We start from the raw sequence: 21,413 nt of genomic DNA on the forward strand, positions 1-21,413 counted from the left end.
CCGGTCATCCCATGTTACCTCATGGGGTTCATCCTTAATCACAATACTCTGTGCAGTATGCAAGTTACTGGGGTAATTAATTGGAACTTTATAGCAGGTCCTGATGCTCCATGGTACAAGTCTGTGTGGCCCACGGAGATCAGAATCTTGGCCCTCACCACCAGGGGATTGACAACTTTCTTCAAATTGGCCTAGTTTTGTGCAAAGGAGCCGAGTTCCTAGAAAGTGAGCAAAATCCATGGAAATTCGTCAAACAATCCAACACTGACAGAGGGAGGACCATGCAAGCTGAATGAAGGCAGGAACCAGAGGTGAAAGGACTGTGCACTCACTCAGACTGCCCCTAATGTACAGAACAGGTCAATGAACCAATTCTACCACCTGAAATACTGAAAGAAAAGAAAGGACTTTGCTTTATCTATTGCTTATTCATGGCTGCTGTAAAGGGCCCTGTTGATATTTGGTCTCCAGTTTAAATTGCTGTTACCATGGCATCACAGATCAATGTGTTAAGGCTGCCACTGTTACAGATTTCTCTGCTTCCAACTGGGAAAAGTAAGTGACAGCAAGCGGTGTAATAGCACATAGGGAGACTTGATCAGTACTCACAGTCTTTGTCTAATGGAAGCAAGCTATCTCCAGGGGCTTTGTGTGAGTGGCCCAGGGGGAGATGGTGACACAGTCATAAAGTCACTGAACTAGTAATCTGGACATCTAGGCTAATGCCCTGGAGAAATGAGTTCAAATCCCACCATGGCAGCTGGTGGAATTTAAATTCAATTAATTAATAAATGCAATTCATAAAATCTGGAATTGAAAGCTAGTCTCAGTAATGGTGCCATGAAACTATCATCAATTGTCATTAAAAACCCATCTGGTTCACTACTGTCCTTGAGGGAAGGAAATCTGCCATCCTTACCTGGTCTGGCCTACATGTGACTCCAGACCCACTGCAATTTGGTTGACTCTGAACTTCCCTCTGAAATGGCCTAGCAAGCCACTCAGTTGTCAAGGGCAATTAGGGATGGGCAACAAATGCTGGCCTTGCCAGGGATGCCCACATCCCATAAAAGAATTTAAAAAAACACTGTGACTCAAGAACCAGTGACCTTAGCACACTCGCTGACTAATGGAAGTCTAGAAACCTGGCTTAACCACAGATGGTATGAGTTTAAATGCTGATCATTCCAAGACTGAGCAAAAAGATTCTTTTATTCTTTTATGATATGTGAGCATTACTGGCTAGGCCAGCATTTATTGCCCATCCCTAATTGCCCATTGAGATGGTGGTGGTGAGCTGCCTCCTTGAACCACTGCAGTCCACGTGGTGTAGGTACACCCACAGTGCTGTTAGGAAGGGAGTTCCAGGATTTTGACCCAGCGATGGTGAAGGAACGGCGATATAGTTCCAAGTCAGGATGGTGTGTGACTTGAAGGGGAACTTGCAGGTGATGGTGTTCCCATGCATTTGCTGCCCTTGTCCTTCCAGATGGTAGAGGTCGTGGGTTTGGAAGGTGCTGTCTAAGGAGATCAAACACTCCCTGCTAATGGTATCCTTCTGATAAAGGCCAGACCTCAGACTGCGATCCTCAGCACCAAGGCCATTCCTGGACTGTGGATATACATTTCACAGAGCATCTCCCTGCCTCGGCGCATTCACTGCCAACATGGCAATCAGAGAGCTGATTGGCTGAAATACGTAAGAGCTGATTGGCTGAAGTACATGAGAGCTGATTGGCTGAAATACACCAGCAGCTGTTGATTGATGAGCTGATTAGATGTTGATCGAATTTGGATTAAAATCTGCTGGTCCCTAACTTCCATACTGTTTCCCTCATGTGATTTGGTCAAATTATTCTGTAACTCCTGTTGCAAAATAAGCAATTAAAAAAAGCTAAAGGATTTATTGAAAATACATTAAAACTGCTCATCAGAGGGATAGCTTATTCAAACACATGCACTTGGAGAGAGATTGTGATATAAAAAAGATGCAGTGAGAGCAGTGAGGACTGCTGGTTACTTCTCTCTCTGTCTCTCCCTTTCCCCCTGTCTGTTTTTCTCTCTCTGCACATCTTTTTATTTTTCTGTCTTGGAACTTGCAGCAACATTGATCATCCCAGTCTCTGGGGCCTTTTCATTTCCTCTCTCTGTCTCTTGCTCTCCCTCACTTTCTGTCTGCATCTATCTCTATCAGTCTGTCTCTGCCTCTATCTTTGTTTTCTATCTTTCCGCAGTCTCTGCCTGACTGTCACTCTGTGTGTCTGTCTCTCTTCAGGCTGAAGTGTTTAGTGACGCCCAGCCTGTACAGTTACACATTCTACCATTAGAATGTTTTCTTGTGCTGAAGGTTGTCTTGGTTACTTTTCTTGGAAATAAAACGGTTAGTGAGGCAGTAGTAACTAGAATAGACCACTCCCCACTGTGTGAGGGAAGAGGAAGCTTGCCAGAAATAAATTGGCATTATCCAGCCCTCAGTTCTCTCAGCTCCTAAATTCATATATTTTTCTGTGTCAACAACAAATGTTGACTATTGCACGTCTAAGGATTGTGACCATGAGCTGTTCGATGCACAGCTGCACATTCTGCATTGTGGGTAGGGCCCAGTTCTGAGGTTGGAAGCTGGACACAGTGTGGGGCAGCAGTAATTAAACTACTTCCTCTCACAGGGCTCCATCCATCCAGGGCTCAAAGGAACAGCCATCCCCACACACTAGCTCCGAGTGCAGGCACTGGACGCCAGCGTCACTACTGTACTGCCACACGAAGACACAAAGCCCAGTGACTAGAAAGTTCCAGACACTCCAGAGACCAAATCCATATTTCTATCCCACTCAGATAACACATGAATATTGTAGCATTCAGACTTTGTGTTGGCCTTAGCTCAGGGGGTCACACTCCTACCTCAGAGTCAGAAAGTCATGGGTTCAAGCCCCACACGAGACTAGGACTCGTGATCCAGGCTGGTACTGAGGGAGTGCTACATAGTATTTACAGTACAGATTCAGGCCATTCAGCCCAACAGGTCCATGCTAGTGTTCCTGATCCACAGGAATGCTGCATTTTCAAGAGGTGCCACCTTTCAGATGACGTTAAATTGGGGTTCAAGTGGGTGTTAAAGATCACCCTGCACTTTTCAAACAGGGGCATTGTCCCAGTGTCTCAACCAACATTCCTCCTTCAATCCAAAAACAACAAAATACATTGATTAATTGGTCATTCATCTTGGTGCTCTCTCTTTTTTTTATTCATTCATGGGATGTGGGCATCGCTGACTATGTCAGCATTTATTGCCCATCCCTAATTGCCCTTGAGAAGGTGGTGAGCTGCCTTCTTGAACCGCTGCAGTCCATTTGGGGTAGGTACACCCACAATGCTGTTAGGAAGGGAGTTTCAGGATTTTGACCCAGCGACAGTGAAGGAACGGTGATATAGTTCCAAGTCAGGATGATATGTGACTTGGACGGGAACTTGCGGGTGGTGGTGTTCCCATGCATCTGCTACTCTTGTCCTGCTCTTGGTACCTCTCTGTGGTACCTTGTACACAAAATGGCTGCCACATCAGTTAAATAACAACAGTGATTGGATTTCAGGCAAATATGCTCCTGAAGTTCTTAAGTGGATGTGAAGTATTTAATTTGCAGTTGGGACCTGATTTTAGTAACTTTTCAGATTACACTTAAATGCACAAAAATGCACACTTAAACTCACACACACCTTCAAACATACGTAAACAGCATGGATATATACTCACACACATGTTCAGGGACACACATGTCCACTAGACTATTCCATGCAGGTCAGATGTACAGCAATTCCTAGTGAGGGACTGGGAGACAATTGGGGTCAGGGTCATGAGTCAGGGCCAGAGAATTAGGTGGAAGAGGTGGCGATGGGAGAGGAGGGGTCAGGACTGTTGATTGGATGCTTTAATATGCTTCTTCTGGCTCCACATTCAGGTAATATCCTGAGTTGCTGGTATCCCTGAGTGTAGCCCACGAGGGCACAGACTGTCTCAGGGCAAACCAGTGGGGACTTCAAGCCCCTTTTTCACACATGCAAAGGCCCTAACACCTGCTTCAGGCCTGGGCAAAGGATGCTTTTTGTTTATCCTTTCCCAATCAAGTGGTCGTTGCATTTCCTGTCCTCCCATTTGGGACATAGTCGGTTGCATAGTGCCTGAAAAACAGGCTTTATGTGGATAAATTTTTAGGAGCATTTTTTGAGGCCCTTGTTCTGTTAACTTTTTTTTAATCTTCTATTCTGTCCAGTCCTGAGATATTTTGTATTAATATGTGTGGTTGATTCTCCACAATGACCTTCCTACCCTGTGTGTGTCTCTATTTCACAGATATTGGAAATAACTGAATGCCTTACAATGCCAGCATTACAATTCAGGAGACACTTTACACACAAGCTGCCACTTTCAGTGTGGTTTGAATACTATTCTCATTCAGATGTTAGCTATAAAGGAACTGGAAGATTAGAGTGTGGCGCTGACTAGTAAAGTTTATCTTTCATAATTCCTTGACAAGTGCACACACAATGAATATACACAAGTACAGAAATAAAAAGAAATAAATTACCAATTCAAATTGACCAGCTGAAGCCAGTGAACAGAATTCTTTGACAGTTAAATATTCATTAGTGTCAACTGAAATCGAGATAATCTGCTGAAGGGTGTGTGTTGTGCACTGGTCTCCCATGTGTCTGCTGCCTGACTCTACTTCATTGTTTCACACTGAAAATCTATCTTTAAAAAGGCAATTTCTTTTTTGCATTATAAGAAAATGATGATCAGCTGATGGCAACTAATGAAAAGCAAAAAATAACCAGGATTGATCGAGAACAAGTCACCAACACCAAGCGTGCGTGGGAATGCTCTGCTCCTTCAGATTTGACTGGTGTCTGATTAAGATTCAGGGTGTCTGGGACATTAAAGATGAGGCAGTTTGTTAAATATTATTCATATGCATATTTATGGTGGGACTGATTAATATTCAAAGCATTGTCACAAGAGGATCCAGCCAATGTTGTTAGGGCCTTTGACCTTCACAAATGAGTTGGTGGTTGATGTTACAACCCACACGCAAGCAGTTTTCCACAGTTAGAGGGCAGGGCAAAGCTACATTAACTCACCTCTTCATTAAATTAGATTCCCCCTCAGTAATCTTCAGTTTCTGCTTTCTGTATCAAACACCAGGCATTGGGCCAGTTACTGGTCTGTTCCAACAATAACAGGCTTGATTATTTGTATGTCTTCAGACTACACTGCGTTCAGATCTCAATCTCCCTTCTTTTACTCCCAGCTCCTTCCAAGACCTGGCGAAGCAGTCTGATTTATCGTACGGCACAGTGAGGGACTCATCTGTCTACGAGTACTTTCAGGCAAAGGGGACAAATCCTTTGGAGCAGGACAGCACATATGCTGAACTTTGGAGAACAATCAGTAAAAACAATGGAGCAGACAACTGTGTGTCAGCTACTAATGAAGGCATTGGAAAGGTAAGCTTCACTTTGGACAAATGCAGCAGTATCCACACCAACACTGCCTTCTGTCCATTTCACCTCATCAAATCCACTTCCGCCCCCATAGAATTCATCTTGTATCATTAGAATTCTTCATCAAAAATACCCTTTACTCACCTCTTCCAGCAGTTTCTACTGCGATGCTAATAAATAGAGTTGTACCAGGGATGAGCTGTTTGGAGAGACTGGCGAAGCTGGAGTTGTTCTCCTTAGAGCAGAGAAGTTAAGAGGAGATTCGATAGAGGTGTTCAAAATAATGAATGATTTTGAAAGAATAAATGGCAGTCACAGAAGGATCGGAGGACACAAATTTGAGGGATTGGCAAAAGAACCAGAGGCAGAGAAGGCTGAGGGGGGACCTGATTGAGGTGTACAAAATTATGAGGGGCATTGATAGGGTAGATGGGAAGAAACGTTTTCCCTTAGCGGAGGGGTCAATAACCAGGGGGCATAGATTTAAGGTAAGGGGCAGCAGGTTTAGAGGGATTTGAGCAAAAATATTTTCACCCAGAGGGTGATTGGAATCTGGAACAGACTGCCTGAAGGGGTGGTAGAGGCAGGAACCCTCACAACATTTAAGAAGTATTTAGATGAGCACTTGAAATGCCATAGCATACAAGGCTACGGGCCAAGTGCTGGAAAAAGGGATTAGAATAGATAGGTGCTTGGCTGGCACAGACACGATGGGCCGAAGGGCCTGTTTCTGTGCTATATAACTCTATGACTCTATAAATTAAATTAGATTAGATTAGAGATACAGCACTGAAACAGGCCCTTCGGCCCACCGAGTCTGTGCCGAACATCAAACACCCATCTACACTAATCCTACACTAATCCCATATTCCCACCAAACATCCCCACACTTCCCTACCACCTACCTACACTAGTGACAATTTATAATGGCCAATTTACCTATTAACCTGCAAGTCTTTTGGCTTGTGGGAGGAAACCGGAGCACCCGGAGAAAACCCACGCAGACACAGGTAGAACTTGCAAACTCCACACAGGCAGTACCCGGAATCGAACCCGGGTCCCTGGAGCTGTGAGGCTGCGGTGCTAACCACTGCGCCACTGTGCCGCCCCAACATGAGGAATACATGTCTATAACATGAGGAATACATTTTCTTAACTTGGTGAGTTGTGATCTGGAACGAGCTGCCTGAAAGGGCAGTGGAAGCAGATTCAATAATAACTTTCAAAAGGGAATTGGAGAAACAGTTGAAAGGGGGAAAGAGCAGGAGGGAGTGGGACTAATTGGATAGATCTACCAAAGAGTTGGCACAGGCACGATGGGCTGAATGGCCTCCTTCTGTGCTGTATCATTTGATGAATCTGTGAAGTTGGGGAAATGTTCATTTTTTTGGACAGTATAGATTATTTTATTGACTGTTTTCATGTCTTCACTTTGATTGGTTTTCCTTTGCCACACATATCAAACAAAAGCAGGGAATTTGCTTTTATGGGGATGTGGGCGTCGCTGGCCAGGCCAGTATTTAGTGCCCATCCCTATCTGCCCTTGAGAAGGTGGTGGTGAGCTGCCTTCTTGAACCGCTGCAGTCCATGTGGGGTAGGTATACCCACAGTGCTGTTAGGAAGGGAGTTCCAGGATTTTGACCCAGCGACAGTGAAGGAACAGCGATATAGTTCCAAGTCAGGATGGTGTGTGACTTGGAGGGGAACTTGCAGGTGGTGGTGTTCCCATGTATTTGCTGCCCTTGTCCTTCTAGTTGTTAGAGGACGCGGGTTTGGAAGGTGCTGTCGAAGGAGCCTTGGTGCATTGCTGCAGTACATCTTGTAGATGGTACACACTGCTGCCACTGTGTGTCAGTGGTGGAGGGAGTGAATGTTTGTAGATGGGGTGCCAATCAAGTGGGCTGCTTTGTCCTGGATGGTGTCGAGCTTCTTGAGTGTTGTTGGAGCTGCACCCATCTAGGCAAGTGGAGAGTATTCGATCACACTCCTGATTTGTGCCTTGTAGATGGTGGTCAGGCATTGGGGAGTCAGGGGGTGAGTTACCTGCCGCAGGATTCCTAGCCTCTGACCTGCTCTTGTAGGTATGGTATTTATATGGCTACTCCAGTTCAGTTTCTGGTCAATAGTAACCCCCAGAATGTTGATAGTGGGGGTTTCAGCAAATTGTAATGCCGTTGAATGTCAAGTGGAGATGGTTAGATCTCTCTTGTTGGCGATGGTCATTGCCTTTGCACTAGGTAGTAGAGAGTTTTCCCCTTGATTCCCATTGACTCCTGTTTTGCTAGGGCCCCTCGATGCCATACTTGGTCAAATGATGCCTTGATGTCAAGGGCAGTCACTCTCACCTCACAATACAACTGTGTAATTAGCTGCTGGAAGCTGCACAGTACAGGCTTGGTGTGGTTCTCCTGTAAAACTCAGTCCCTACACCCGACCTCAGCTTGCTGTCCCCACACAGTGCTACAGCTGAGACCAGGATCTGCTGGAAACCCCATTCATATGGTTTATTATTGTAAAGAAGAACAAGAGAAGATGGGACAGGTCATTTACAAAAACTAGGAAACCATTGATAGTCAAATACCTTAGATGATAAACCAACCTCTTTGGATGTTAGTCCAACATTAACAGATCATTTCCCTGCAGCTGTAGCACAAAGGTATTAAAGTGAATCAGCTCATTGCACAAGTCTAGCTGAGAGGAACGACATTTTGCTGATTGGGCCATTAATTCACCAAATACTGCTGTGAATTAATGAAAATAATCAATGGTGAATCTGATGTCAGTTTGTGTTGATCTTTAAGGTTAGAAGCAAAAGGTTAGCATCAATCAGGGGAGGGGGAGCGGGTGGGGGAGGGGGCGATGCGAGCAGGGCCGGGTGGGGGAGGGGGGTGGTGCGAGCAAGGCCGGGTGGGGGAGGTGGGAGGGGGCAGTGCGAGCAGGGCCGAGGTGAGGACGGGGGGTGCGGTGGGAGCCGGGGTGGGAACTCAATCCCAGCACCCCTTGATCCCTGAGATGGTTTGACTAATTTCCCATTGTGTGGAGCATATTGAGCAGGAACAATACTGCTCTACAATACTACTCTACAATACTGCTCTACATGCTGCTCTACAATACTGCTCTACAATACTGCTCCACAATACTGCTCTACAATACTACTCTACAATACTGCTCTACATGCTGCTCTACAATACTGCTCTACAATACTACTCTACAATACTACTCTACAATACTGCTCTACAATGCTGCTCTACATGCTGCTCTACAATACTGCTCTACAATACTACTCTACAATACTGCTCGACAATACTGCTCTACATGCTGCTCTACAATACTGCTCTACATGCTGCTCTACAATACTGCTCTACAATACTGCTCGACAATACTGCTCTACAATACTACTCTACAATACTGCTCTACAATACTACTCTACAATACTACTCTACAATACTGCTCTACAATACTGCTCTACAATACTGCTCTACAATGCTGCTCTACAATACTACTCGACAATACTGCTCTACAATACTGCTCTACAATACTGCTCTACATGCTGCTCCACAATACTGCTCTACAATACTGCTCTACAATACTGCTCTACATGCTGCTCCACAATACTGCTCTACATGCTGCTCTACAATACTACTCGACAATACTGCTCTACAATACTGCTCTACAATACTGCTCTACAATACTACTCTACAATACTGCCCTACAATACTGCTCTACAATACTGCTCTACAATACTACTCGACAATGCTGCTCTCCAATGCTACTCTTCAATACTGCTCTACATGCTGCTCTACAATACTGCTCTACATGCTGCTCTACAATACTACTCTACAATACTGCTCTACAATACTGCTCGACAATACTGCTCTACAATACTGCTCTACATGCTGCTCCACAATACTGCTCTACAATACTGCTCTACAATACTGCTCTACATGCTTCTCTACAATACTGCTCTACAATACTGCTCTACATGCTGCTCTACAATACTGCTCTACAATACTACTCTACAATACTGCTCTACAATACTGCTCTACAATACTGCTCTACAATACTGCTCTACAATACTACTCTACAATACTGCTCTACAATACTGCTCTACAATACTGCTCTACAATACTACTCGACAATGCTGCTGTCCAGTGCTACTCTTCAATACTGCTCTACATGCTGCTCTACAATACTGCTCTACATGCTGCTCTACAATACTACTCTACAATACTGCTCTACAATACTGCTCTACAATACTGCTCTACAATACTACTCGACAATGCTGCTCTGCAATGCTACTCTTCAATACTGCTCTACATGCTGCTCTACAATACTGCTCTACATGCTGCTCTACAATACTACTCGACAATGCTGCTCTCCAATGCTACTCTTCAATACTGCTCTACATGCTGCTCTACAATACTGCTCTACAATACTGCTCTACAATACTGCTCTACAATACTACTCTACAATACTGCTCTACAATACTGCTCTACAATACTGCTCTACAATACTACTCGACAATGCTGCTCTCCAATGCTACTCTTCAATACTGCTCTACACGCTGCTCTACAATACCGCTCTACAATACTGCTCTACAATACTACTCGACAATGCTGCTCTCCAATGCTACTCTTCAATACTGCTCTACACGCTGCTCTACAATACCGCTCTACAATACTGCTCTACAATACTACTCTACAATACTGCTCTACATGCTGCTCTACAATACTGCTCTACAATACTACTCTACAATACTGCTCTACAATACTGCTCTACAATACTACTCTGCAATACTGCTCTACAATACTACTCGACAATGCTGCTCTCCAATGCTACTCTTCAATACTGCTCTACATGCTGCTCTACAATACCGCTCTACAATACTACTCTACAATACTACTCTACAATACTGCTCTACATGCTGCTCTACAATACCGCTCTACAATACTACTCTACAATACTGCTCTACAATACTGCTCTACAATACTACTCTACAATACTGCTCTACAATACTGCTCTACAATACTACTCTACAATACTGCTCTACATGCTGCTGTACAATACTGCTCTACAATACTGCTCTACAATACTACTCTACAATACTGCTCTACATGCTGCTGTACAATACTGCTCTACAATACTGCTCTACAATACTGCTCTACAATACTACTCTACAATACTGCTCTACATGCTGCTGTACAATACTGCTCTACAATACTGCTCTACAATACTACTCTACAATACTGCTCTACAATACTGCTCTACAATACTGCTCTACAATACTACTCTACAATACTGCTCTGCAATACTGCTCTACAATACTACTCTACAATACTGCTCTAAAATACTGCTCTACAATACTGCTCTACAATACTACTCTACATGCTGCTGTACAATACTGCTCTACAATACTGCTCTACAATACTACTCTACAATACTGCTCTACAATACTGCTCTACAATACTGCTCTACAATACTACTCTACAATACTGCTCTACATGCTGCTCTACAATACTGCTCTCCAATACTACTCTACAATACTGCTCTACATGCTGCTCTACAATACTGCTCTACAATACTACTCTACAATACTGCTCTACATGCTGCTCTACAATACTGCTCTACAATACTGCTCTGCAATGCTGCTCTACAATACTGCTCTACAATACTGCTCTACATGCTGCTCTACAATACTGCTCTACAATACTACTCTACAATACTGCTCTACAATACTACTCTACAATACTGCTCTGCAATGCTGCTCTACAATACTACTCTACAATACTGCTCTACATGCTGCTCTACAATACTGCTCTACAATACTGCTCTACATGCTGCTCTACAATACTGTTCTACAATACTACTCTACAATACTGCTCTGCAATGCTGCTCTACAATACTGCTCTACAATACTGCTCTACATGCTGCTCTACAATACTGCTCTACAATACTACTCTACAATACTGCTCTACAATACTACTCTACAATACTGCTCTACATTGCTGCTCTGCAATTCTTTCTTTTTTCTTTCTTTTGGGCCTCCTTATCTCGAGAGACAATGGGTAAGCGCCTGGAGGTGGTCAGTGGTTTGTGAAGCAGCACCTGGAGTGGCTATAAAGGCCAATTCTGGAGTGACAGGCTCTTCCACAGGTGCTGCAGAGAAATTTGTTTGTCGGGGCTGTTGCACAGTTGGCTCTCCCCTTGCGCTTTTGTCTTTTTTCCTGCCAACTGCTAAGTTTCTTCGACTCGCCACATTTTAGCCCTGTCTTTATGGCTCTCCACCAGCTCTGGCGAACGCTGGCAACTGACTCCCACGACTTGTGATCAATGTCACAGGACTTCATGTCGCGTTTGCAGACGTCTTTAAAGCGGAGACATGGACGGCCGGTGGCGAGCTCGCTGTACGATGTGTCTTTGGGGATCCTGCCATCTTCTCATGCGGCTCACATGGCCAAGCCATCTCAAGCGCCGCTGACTCAGTAGTGTGTACAAACTGGGGATGTTGGCCGCCTCGAGGACTTCTGTGTTGGAGATATAGTCCTGCCACCTGATGCCAAGTATTCTCCGGAGGCAGCAAAGATGGAATGAATTGAGACGTCGCTCTTGGCTGGCATACGTTGTCCAGGCCTTGCTGCCATAGAGCAAGGTACTGAGGACACAGGTTTGATACACTCGGACTTTTGTGTTCCGTGTCAGTGCGCCATTTTCCCACACTCTCTTGGCCTGTCTGGACATAGCAGTGGAAGCCTTTCCCATGCGCTTGTTGATTACTGCATCTCGAGACAGGTTACAATACTGCTCTACAATGCTGCTCTGCAATACTGCTCTATAATGCTGTTCTACAATACTGCTCTACAATACTACTCTACAATACTGCTCTATAATGCTGCTCTACAATACTGCTCTACAATACTACTCTACAATACTGCTCTATAACGCTGCTCTACAATACTGCTCTACAATGCTGCTCTACAATACTGCTCTACAATACTGCTCTATAATGCTGCTCTACAATACTGCTCTACAATACTACTCTATAATACTGCTCTACAATACTGCTCTGCAATGCTGCTCTACAATACTGCTCTACAATACTGCTCTGCAATGCTGCTCTACAATACTGCTCTACAATACTGCTCTATAATACTGCTCTACAATACTGCTCTACAATGCTGCTCTACAATACTGCTCTACAATACTGCTCTACAATACTGCTCTACAATACTACTCTACAATACTGCTCTACATGCTGCTCTACAATACTGCTCTACAATACTGCTCTACAATACAGCTCTACAATACTGCTCTACAATACTACTCTACAATGCTGCTCTACAATACTGCTCTATAATGCTGCTCTACAATACTGCTCTACAATACTGCTCTGCAATGCTGCTCTACAATGCTGCTCTACAATACTGCTCTACAATACTGCTCTGCAATGCTGCTCTACAATACTGCTCTACAATGCTGCTCCACAATACTGCTCTACAATACTACTCTACAATACTGCTCTACAATACTGCTCTACAATACTGCTCTGCAATGCTGCTCTACAATACTGCTCTACAATACTACTCTTCAATACTGCTCTACATGCTGCTCTACAATACTGCTCTACAATACTGCTCTACAATACTGCTCTACAATACTGCTCTACAATACTGCTCTACAATACTGCTCTACATGCTGCTCTACAATACTGCTCTACAATACTGCTCTACAATACTGCTCTACAATACTGCTCTGCAATGCTGCTCTACAATACTGCTCTACAATACTGCTCTACAATACTGCTCTACAATACTGCTCTACAATACTGCTCTGCAATACTGCTCTACAATGCTGCTCTACAATACTGCTCTACAATACTGCTCTGCAATGCTGCTCTACAATACTGCTCTACAATACTGCTCTACAATACTGCTCTACAATACTACTCTACAATACTGCTCTACAATACTGCTCTACAATACTGCTCTACAATACTGCTCTGCAATACTGCTCTACAATGCTGCTCTACAATACTGCTCTACAATACTGCTCTACAATACTGCTCTACAATACTGCTCTACAATACTGCTCTACAATACTGCTCTGCAATGCTGCTCTACAATGCTGCTCAATCCTGTTGTCCTGTCCTACTGTGTCAATTTTAATTGATTGGAGTTTAAAATATTTTACTGAGTGAACTTGGCCTCATATTGTGCAAATGAAAGGCCTGGAGGTTGATATATTGGAACGAGTTACACGATGACACTTTCCTGTGTCTCAGAGCAATGTGACACTTTCATTTCTTGAAGTCTCCCAAAGCTAACTTGGTTGCACACAATCCACTGGAGAAGACTCAAACGTAGGCCCTGAGGGGAATGTCAGGAAGTAAAAATCTTAATTGGACCATGAGCACACAAACAGGCAAATCTTTTCAGGGGGATAAAAGGATGAACTTGGCATTCCTTAAATAAGGGGATCAACATGTTTAGGGTCAAGAGTCTTTGAGAGTGTAATCATACAGGGATAGAGTGGGGTTAATGAGCTGAATGGCCTCACTCGCTGCTCACTCTTATGTAATATTACAACTTATAATAACCAGGCGCAAGTAACTTAATTTTTCTGGTTTGCATTGGTAGGAAAAGCGTTCCTGGCACATGTTAGTTGTTTTTCTTTCTCAAGGGGGTCTAGAGCACCTGGACCTGGTTGGTAGGTGAACAGAAAACCTGACTCTTTTATGTCCGCCTCACAGGGCAGACGGGGCCTCAATTTAACATCTGTCAACATCTGCTGCCATCTATTACTCACCCCTCACCCTCTGTTACTCCCCCTCACCCTCTGTTACTCACCACTCATCTTTTGTTACTCCCCTCGCCCTCTGTCACTCACCCCTCCCCCTCTGTTACTACCCTCCCCCTCTGTCACTCACCCCTCCCCCTCTGTTACTCCCTCTCACCCTCTGTTACTCACCACTCATCTTTTGTTACTCCCCTCCCCCTCTGTTACTCCCTCCCACCCTCTGTTACTCACCATCACCCACTGTTAATCGCCCTCTGTTACCGCCAGTGGTAATTTCTCAGCTCTGAACTGTTTGTGACTCCACTGTGATGGGAATATGATGTGTGTCTGTCATTCTTACTCCTTCAAATCTGAAAAATACACCTTTTCCCCCCTTTTTGCCAGTCCCAGCTCTGAAATTAGGGTATTAATTTCCTAATACTTAATCAACAATTGTCAGTATGGCAGGGTGGTCTAATTGAACACAGTAGATCCGTTCTAAAGCTGTTTGAGGTGATTGCATTCATCCCTTTGAATGACAGTATATATAAATCACAATCACATGGATCAACAGCTTCCTATAGCCCACTGCTAGCAAACAAAATAGATTCACCAAGGAAATAGTAACCATTCTGCACTCTGTTTAATTTCTCCTGAAAGATTCTCTTCAATCTCTGCCTGTTGCATTCTTAGGTATGACATAGACATTCTGCTCCAGCCTGATCCAATAACTGTTATTACATTCTTCCTGTGAACACAGGTAAAGATGGGAACGTATGCTTTCCTGTGGGACATGGCAGTGGTGGAATACATAGCACTGACTGATGATGACTGTTCTCTGACAGTGGTTGGGAATAGTATCAGTAGCAAAGGATATGGGATTGCGCTACAGCACGGAAGTCCCTACAGGGACCTCTTCTCCCAGAGGTAAGGAATGACTCCATGTCTCCTCTTTGATTTAACTTAAGTCCTACTCAGAACTGTTGTGCGAGTCCTTGCTGAGTGTCTGATCTTTCTCTTGTGATCTGTTATGGATGAACTGAATTGGACCAAAAAGGGATTTATCTTGGGGTGATTTTAATCCTACCCACCCGGCATTTAAAATGGCCCAGGTTACTTAGAATCATAGAATAGAATCTTCGAATCATTCAGTGCAGAAGGAGGCCATTCAGCCCATCCTGCCTGTGCCAACTCTTTGAAAGAGCCGTCCAATTAGTCCGACTCCCCTGCTCTTTCCCCATAGCCACAAAATCTTCCTCTTTCAAGTACGTATCCATTTCCCTTTTCAAGATAACTATTGATTCTGCTTCCACTGCCGTTTCAGCCAGTCCACTCCAGATCACAACAACTCACTGTGTGAAAGAAAAAACATTTCCTTGTGTCACCTCTTTTGCCAATCACTTTAAATCTGTGTCTGGTTACCAACCCTTCTGCCACCAGAAAGTTTCTCTTTATTCTATCAAAACCCTTCATGATTTTGAACACTTTTAGTATATGATCATCTTAACTTTCTCTGTTGTAAGGAGAATTTACCTACACTGTAACCTCCAGGGACTGACCAGAGAATCATAGAACCTTAGAAAAATTACAGCACAGAAGGAGGCCATTCAGCCCATCGTATCTGAATATAAAAATTAATCATATTATGATCACTGCTACCTAGGGGCGCCTTAACAATGAGGTCATTAATTAATCCTATCTCATTGCACAATACCAGGTCTAGTATAGCCTGCTCTCTGGTTGGCTTCAGAACATATTGTTCCACGAAATTATCCCGAAAACATTCTATGTACTCCTCATCTAGGCTACCTCTGCCCATCTGATTTTTCCAGTCTATATGTAGGTTTAAATCCCCAATAATTATCGCGGTACCTTTCTGACAAGCTGCCATTATTTCTTCGTTTATACCCCGTCCTACAGTGTGGTTAATGTTAGGTGGCCTGTACACCACTCCCACAAGTGACTTCTTGCCTTTATGATTTCTCATCTCTACCCAAACTGCTTCTACATCCTGGTTTCCTGAACTTAGGTCGTCTCTCTCTATTGCGCTAAAACCATCATTAATTAACAGAGCCACCCCTCCACTTTTTCCTAGCTTCCTGTACATCCTAAATGCCATGTACCCTTCAATATTCAGGTCCCAATCTGTGTCATCCTGCAGCCATGTCTCTGTAATGGCTATCAGATCGTACTTATTTATTTCTATTTGTGCTCTCAGTTCATCTGTTTTGTTTCTAATGCTACGTGCATTCAGATACAGAGCCTTTAGTTTTGTCATTTTGTTATTTTTGTAACCTCTAGCCTCATCTGTTGATTTACTCTTAGATTTGTACACTCTGTCCCTTTCTGTCACAGTCTGTTTATCATTTCCCATATTAATTCTTTTCTTGCCTTGTCTCTATTCCTTGATTTACCATATCTTCCCAAATTTGATCCCTTGCCCCCATTATTCAGTTTAAAACCCTCTCTACTTCCCTAGTTTATGCGGCTCGCTAGAACACCAGCCCCAGCACGGTTTAGGTGTAGACTGTCCCAACGGTACAGCCACCACTTTCCCCAGTTCTGGTGCCAGTGCCCCACGAACCGGAACCCACTTCTACCACACCAGTCTTTGAACCACGCATTAATTTCTCTAATCTTCTTTGCCCTATGCCAATTTGCACGTGGCTCAGAGATTATTACATTTGAGGTTCTGCTTTTTAATTACCCCTCATTCTTTTATCTCGAGAAGAGAGCTCCAGCCTGTTCAATCTTTCCTAATTGGCATCTCAGTTCTGGTATCATTCTTGTAAAGAAAATAATTTGCGTCTTCTTCAGTTCCTCTGTATCCTTCTGTAATATAGAGACCAGAACTGTGCACAGTGTGGTCTAACCAAGGGTGGTAATTCTGTGTGAGGCACTGAGTGAGACAGAGAATTTAGGTACAAACATTTTAAAAGTAAATGCCAGTTTGATTTGTGAAAGAATGTGGTTGAGAGGGATGGTATCACTGTGAAGCTTATTTAAGCAATAAATTCCATCATGGGTAAATAAAATCTGACTATGATGGATAAATAATCCATTAATGCATTTTCAGTAACTTATTCTACCAGCTTCACTGTCTACCCCATCTGCTAACTAAATCTATTGCTGCTCCCACTGCACATTTTATAAAATGCCTTCACAGAGAGCTGACTAACAATAGAGGAAATATAATGTGTTGATCATTGACAGTGTTGATCTGGGATTTTCTGTAATCTTTGATTAAATGAAGAAAGAATGTAACTAACTGCAGCAATTCAGCCTCTGCTTTATTTCCTCCAGCTGAAGATGTCTCACAAATACTGCCTGGATTCTCAGCGCCTGGTGTGATGCACCTATATAAATCACTCTCGGGTAGTAACACAAAACGATGATCGTTGGGAGAATTTTTTGAAAAGCAGGGTGGGGATTGCCTGCGGCAAAATCCCCAGCAAAAAACAGTTGTAGCAGCGGGAGAAAGTACAGGCGTAAGGAAATTGCATTGTTACTGTAGGAGGAACTGGTCAGACTCCCCTGGGGACTGATGCACCAGGAATTTCCTCTGAGCTTCTCCTGTCCCACTGCCATACAATTGTCAGAGGATTGTTGGAAAACCAGTTAATGTGGGAAATGCCCAAGGACATTCACTCCCTGGTGCTGCTCTCAACAGGGAAGATGATTCTCACTGGATATTTGAGGAGAGGTTCTGGGCAGTGGCTTCATTTCTTTGGGAACAAGAGACATTGAGGTGAAATAATTGATGTATCAAGAAATTGATTTGGGCAAATTGTTTACCATGGGACAAGTTCAAATACAAGGGACAGACATTTAGGAATAAGAGTGGAAATCTTGCGGAACCTTATCCCGCACGGACTGTGGAATAGGATAACAAACTGTAAAATATAGAGGTTTCCAAGACACACTCATATCCATTTCCATCAAAAGGAAGGCTTATTAATGGGGCTATTGCTAAACGTTCCAGTGTGGTGTGGGTTGTTGAAAAATGAGAGTCCTCCTGTCTCTATAACCAAACGTCTATTGGTCCCCAGCATCCTAGAAATGCAAGATAGTGGAGACCTGGACGTGTTCAAGCAGAAGTGGTGGCCAAAGATGGGTCGCTGTAACCTGAAGAGTTATGCCAATGGCCAGCCAGATGGACGGGCACTGAAGCTCCAGAGCTTTGCGGGTGTTTTTTGTATCCTGGCAGCAGGACTGCTCCTTGCCTGCCTAGTGGCAGCTTTGGAAATCTGGTGGAACAGCAATCGATGTCAACAAGAAACACCCAAGGAGGTAAAACTCGGTGTCCAGGGTCTCCACTGAGCTGACCTGTGGTTTGGGGGTAAAAGCTGTGTGCATGTGGTGAAAGGGGAACTCAGTGAACGGCCCATCGGAGTCATGTGTTCCAGATGGAGCTCATGGATTTGTGCAATTGTGATATGTTTGATCCAAAAACTTCTAGATTCAAAAACAGGTAGAGGAGCTGATGTTTCAATCACTCACCCTCCCCAGGAACCACTTATTTCCCAGGCGGAGAGGTCAGGGGGAATGGAGAGGTCAGGAGAAATGGAGAGCCACAGGTCTAGCCAGCTTTATATTGGGTTGGGAGTATGGGGCTTGTCCCTAGGGACAGAGCTGGGCTCACGCCTGCCTAAGGTTCCTGTGTTTACACGAACAAATGCCCTTCGTGTGGGCAAGGTAGGATTCAGCAAACAAAGAAAGGGGCAGAAGACTTTTCTCCTGCCCCCCTCCTCTCCCTTCCCCTCCCCTCCACACTTCTCCCCCCACTTCTCCTTCCCCTTCTCCTTCTCTCCTTACCCCTTCCCCCTTCTCCCCCCCCCCTTTACCCCCTCCCCCTTCTCCGCTTCCTCCTCCTCCCCCTCCCTCTTCTCCCAACTGGCCCTTCCCCTTCCCCATCCCCCACCCCCTCCTCCCTCTCCTCTCACAGAATCACAGAATTGGTACAGCACAGAAGGTGGCCATTTGGCCCATCATGACTGCACCGGCTCTCCTAATGAGCATTTCACCTAGTCCCATTCCTCCGCCTTCTCCCCATAACCCTGCACATTCTTCCTTTTCATATAACTGTCTGATTCCCTTTTGAATGCTTCAATTGAACCTGCCTCCACCACGTTCTCAGGCAGCGCATTCCAGACCTTAACCACTCGTTGTGTGAAAAAGCTTTTCCTCATGTCACTTTTACTTCTTTTACCAAATACTTTAAATCTGTGCCCTCTCGTTCTCGATCCTTTCACGAGTGGGAACAGTTTCTCTCTATCTACTCTGTTCAGACCCCTCATGATTTTGAATTCCTCTATCAAATCCCCTCTCAGCCTTCTCTTCTCCAAGGAAAACAGTCCTAACTTCTCCAATCTGTCTTCATAACTGAAATTCCTCATCCCTGGAACCGTTCTCATGAATCTTTTCTGCATTCTCTCTAAAGCCTTCACATTCTTGCTGAAGCGCGTCACATTACTCCAGCTGAGGCCGAACCAGTATTTTATACAAGTTCAACATAACCTCCTTGCTCTTGTACTCTATGCCCCTATTAATAAAGCCCAGGATACTGTATGCTCTATTAACTGCTCTCTCAACCTGTCCTGCCACCTTCAATGATTTATGCACATATACACCCAGGTCCCTCTGCTCCTGCACCCCCTTTAGAATTGTACCTGTATTTTATTTTGTCTCTCCATGTTCTTCCTACCAAAATGTATCTCTCCCCCTCCTTCTCCCCTTCTCCCCTTCACCCTTCTCCCCCTCCCCTTCTCCCCTCCCACACAGTATCCCCCTCTCCCCCTCATCTCCTCTCTTCCCCCTCAGTCTAATGTAATGTCTCTTGTTTAGGATAAGGAGGTGAATCTGGAGCAGGTCCACCGCCGGATGAACAGTCTAATGGATGACGACATGGCCCACAAGCAGATCTCGGCTGCATCGATTGAGATTTCCGCGTTAGACATTGGCAGCATGCAGACCAGCCAGAGCTTGGAGCCATCGCGAGATTATCAGAACACCCAGATCTCAGTCAGCACTTTTTTACCAGAACAGACTCATGTCACAAGTAGGAAGCTTTCCTCTTTGGCCAGCACCAACCTGTCTCTGCCTCTCAGCAGTTCTGCCACACTGCCCTCTATACAGTGCAAACATCGATCACCAAACGGAGGACTCTTCCGCCAAAGCCCACTCAAAACACCCATCCCCATGTCATTCCAGCCTGCATCAGGCCCTGGGGGGCTCCCTGAAGCCATGGAGCCCTCCCACGGGACCTCCATATAACTTCAAACGCCGCATGGCAACATTTTTAATATAAAAAATTTACAAAAAAATCTAGCATTTTCATGTAAATACTTGTAAATAATTCAAGAATGAAGTGGGGTAAAGTGTATTTTGAATATTCTCAATTTTTGAAGTCAGTAGATGATGTATGAATGGCTTTGTAAATTCTGTTCTATATAAATAAAAAGCAAATTACTTGTGATCGTTATTGGGTGTGTGCAACACGTTTATTTGTCTCTAAGGAGTACCTTTTATATTTAATTAAATTGTTTGCTGATTTGTAATGTTTTTCACGGCTGTCTTTGGGACTGCAATCCATTTAATTCTTTCCCTAAAGCAATGAAACAGATTCCATTTCTTTCATTGTTCCACTGGTTGGAACGCCAACTCTCGGTGTCCACCTTCCTTGACCAGCTGTGTAATGTGTGATTTTAAACAATACACCTTTGGACAAGATAATAGCACAGCATTCCCAGGAACGGTGTAGGACAGGTTGGTAATCCAAAAGATCAATGATCATCTTGACAGGGAGTGGTCAGGTTTGGAGGCAGGAGCTGGGAATGTGAGGTTACTGCCTCATGTCAGAGGAGTTGAGGGTTTGATGCAACAAACCTGATGTCACAGTGGAAACTGAATGAATGAGAAGGACATCACCCAAGGAATCTCCACCAGCCTGCATTATGCCTGGATGAAGCAAGCACAGAATTCACTGACTAAGGTGGCAGTGGGACTCAGCAGACCCCAAAGAATGGTTCCCTTTCTGCAGCCATTGACTATAAATGGCTGTTTCCTCTTGGCGGTCTCTCCAACAGCTGCTCAATGCTTCAATTCTACCCCCGCCTGACCCTGGGAAATTCAATGGGGTCAAA

General features: G+C 44.3%; 1 protein-coding gene across 2 annotated transcripts in view; it reads left to right on the forward strand.

Moving 5' to 3' along the window:
- LOC137355387 (glutamate receptor ionotropic, delta-1-like) overlaps nucleotides 1-20,693 on the forward strand; it is a 410,432-nt gene extending 389,739 nt beyond the window's left edge. For both annotated transcript variants that reach the window (XM_068020382.1, XM_068020381.1), the window contains exons 11-14: nucleotides 5,307-5,502; nucleotides 15,032-15,198; nucleotides 18,321-18,561; nucleotides 20,116-20,693. In XM_068020382.1, coding sequence (XP_067876483.1) covers nucleotides 5,307-5,502; nucleotides 15,032-15,198; nucleotides 18,321-18,561; nucleotides 20,116-20,544 — 1,033 coding nt within the window. In that variant the 3' untranslated portion in view covers nucleotides 20,545-20,693. The remainder of the gene's footprint in view (nucleotides 1-5,306; nucleotides 5,503-15,031; nucleotides 15,199-18,320; nucleotides 18,562-20,115) is intronic.
- The last annotated feature ends 720 nt before the right edge of the window (nucleotides 20,694-21,413 follow it).

This window comes from Heterodontus francisci, chromosome 42 (genome assembly GCF_036365525.1).
Source record: "Heterodontus francisci isolate sHetFra1 chromosome 42, sHetFra1.hap1, whole genome shotgun sequence".
NCBI lineage: Eukaryota > Metazoa > Chordata > Chondrichthyes > Heterodontiformes > Heterodontidae > Heterodontus > Heterodontus francisci.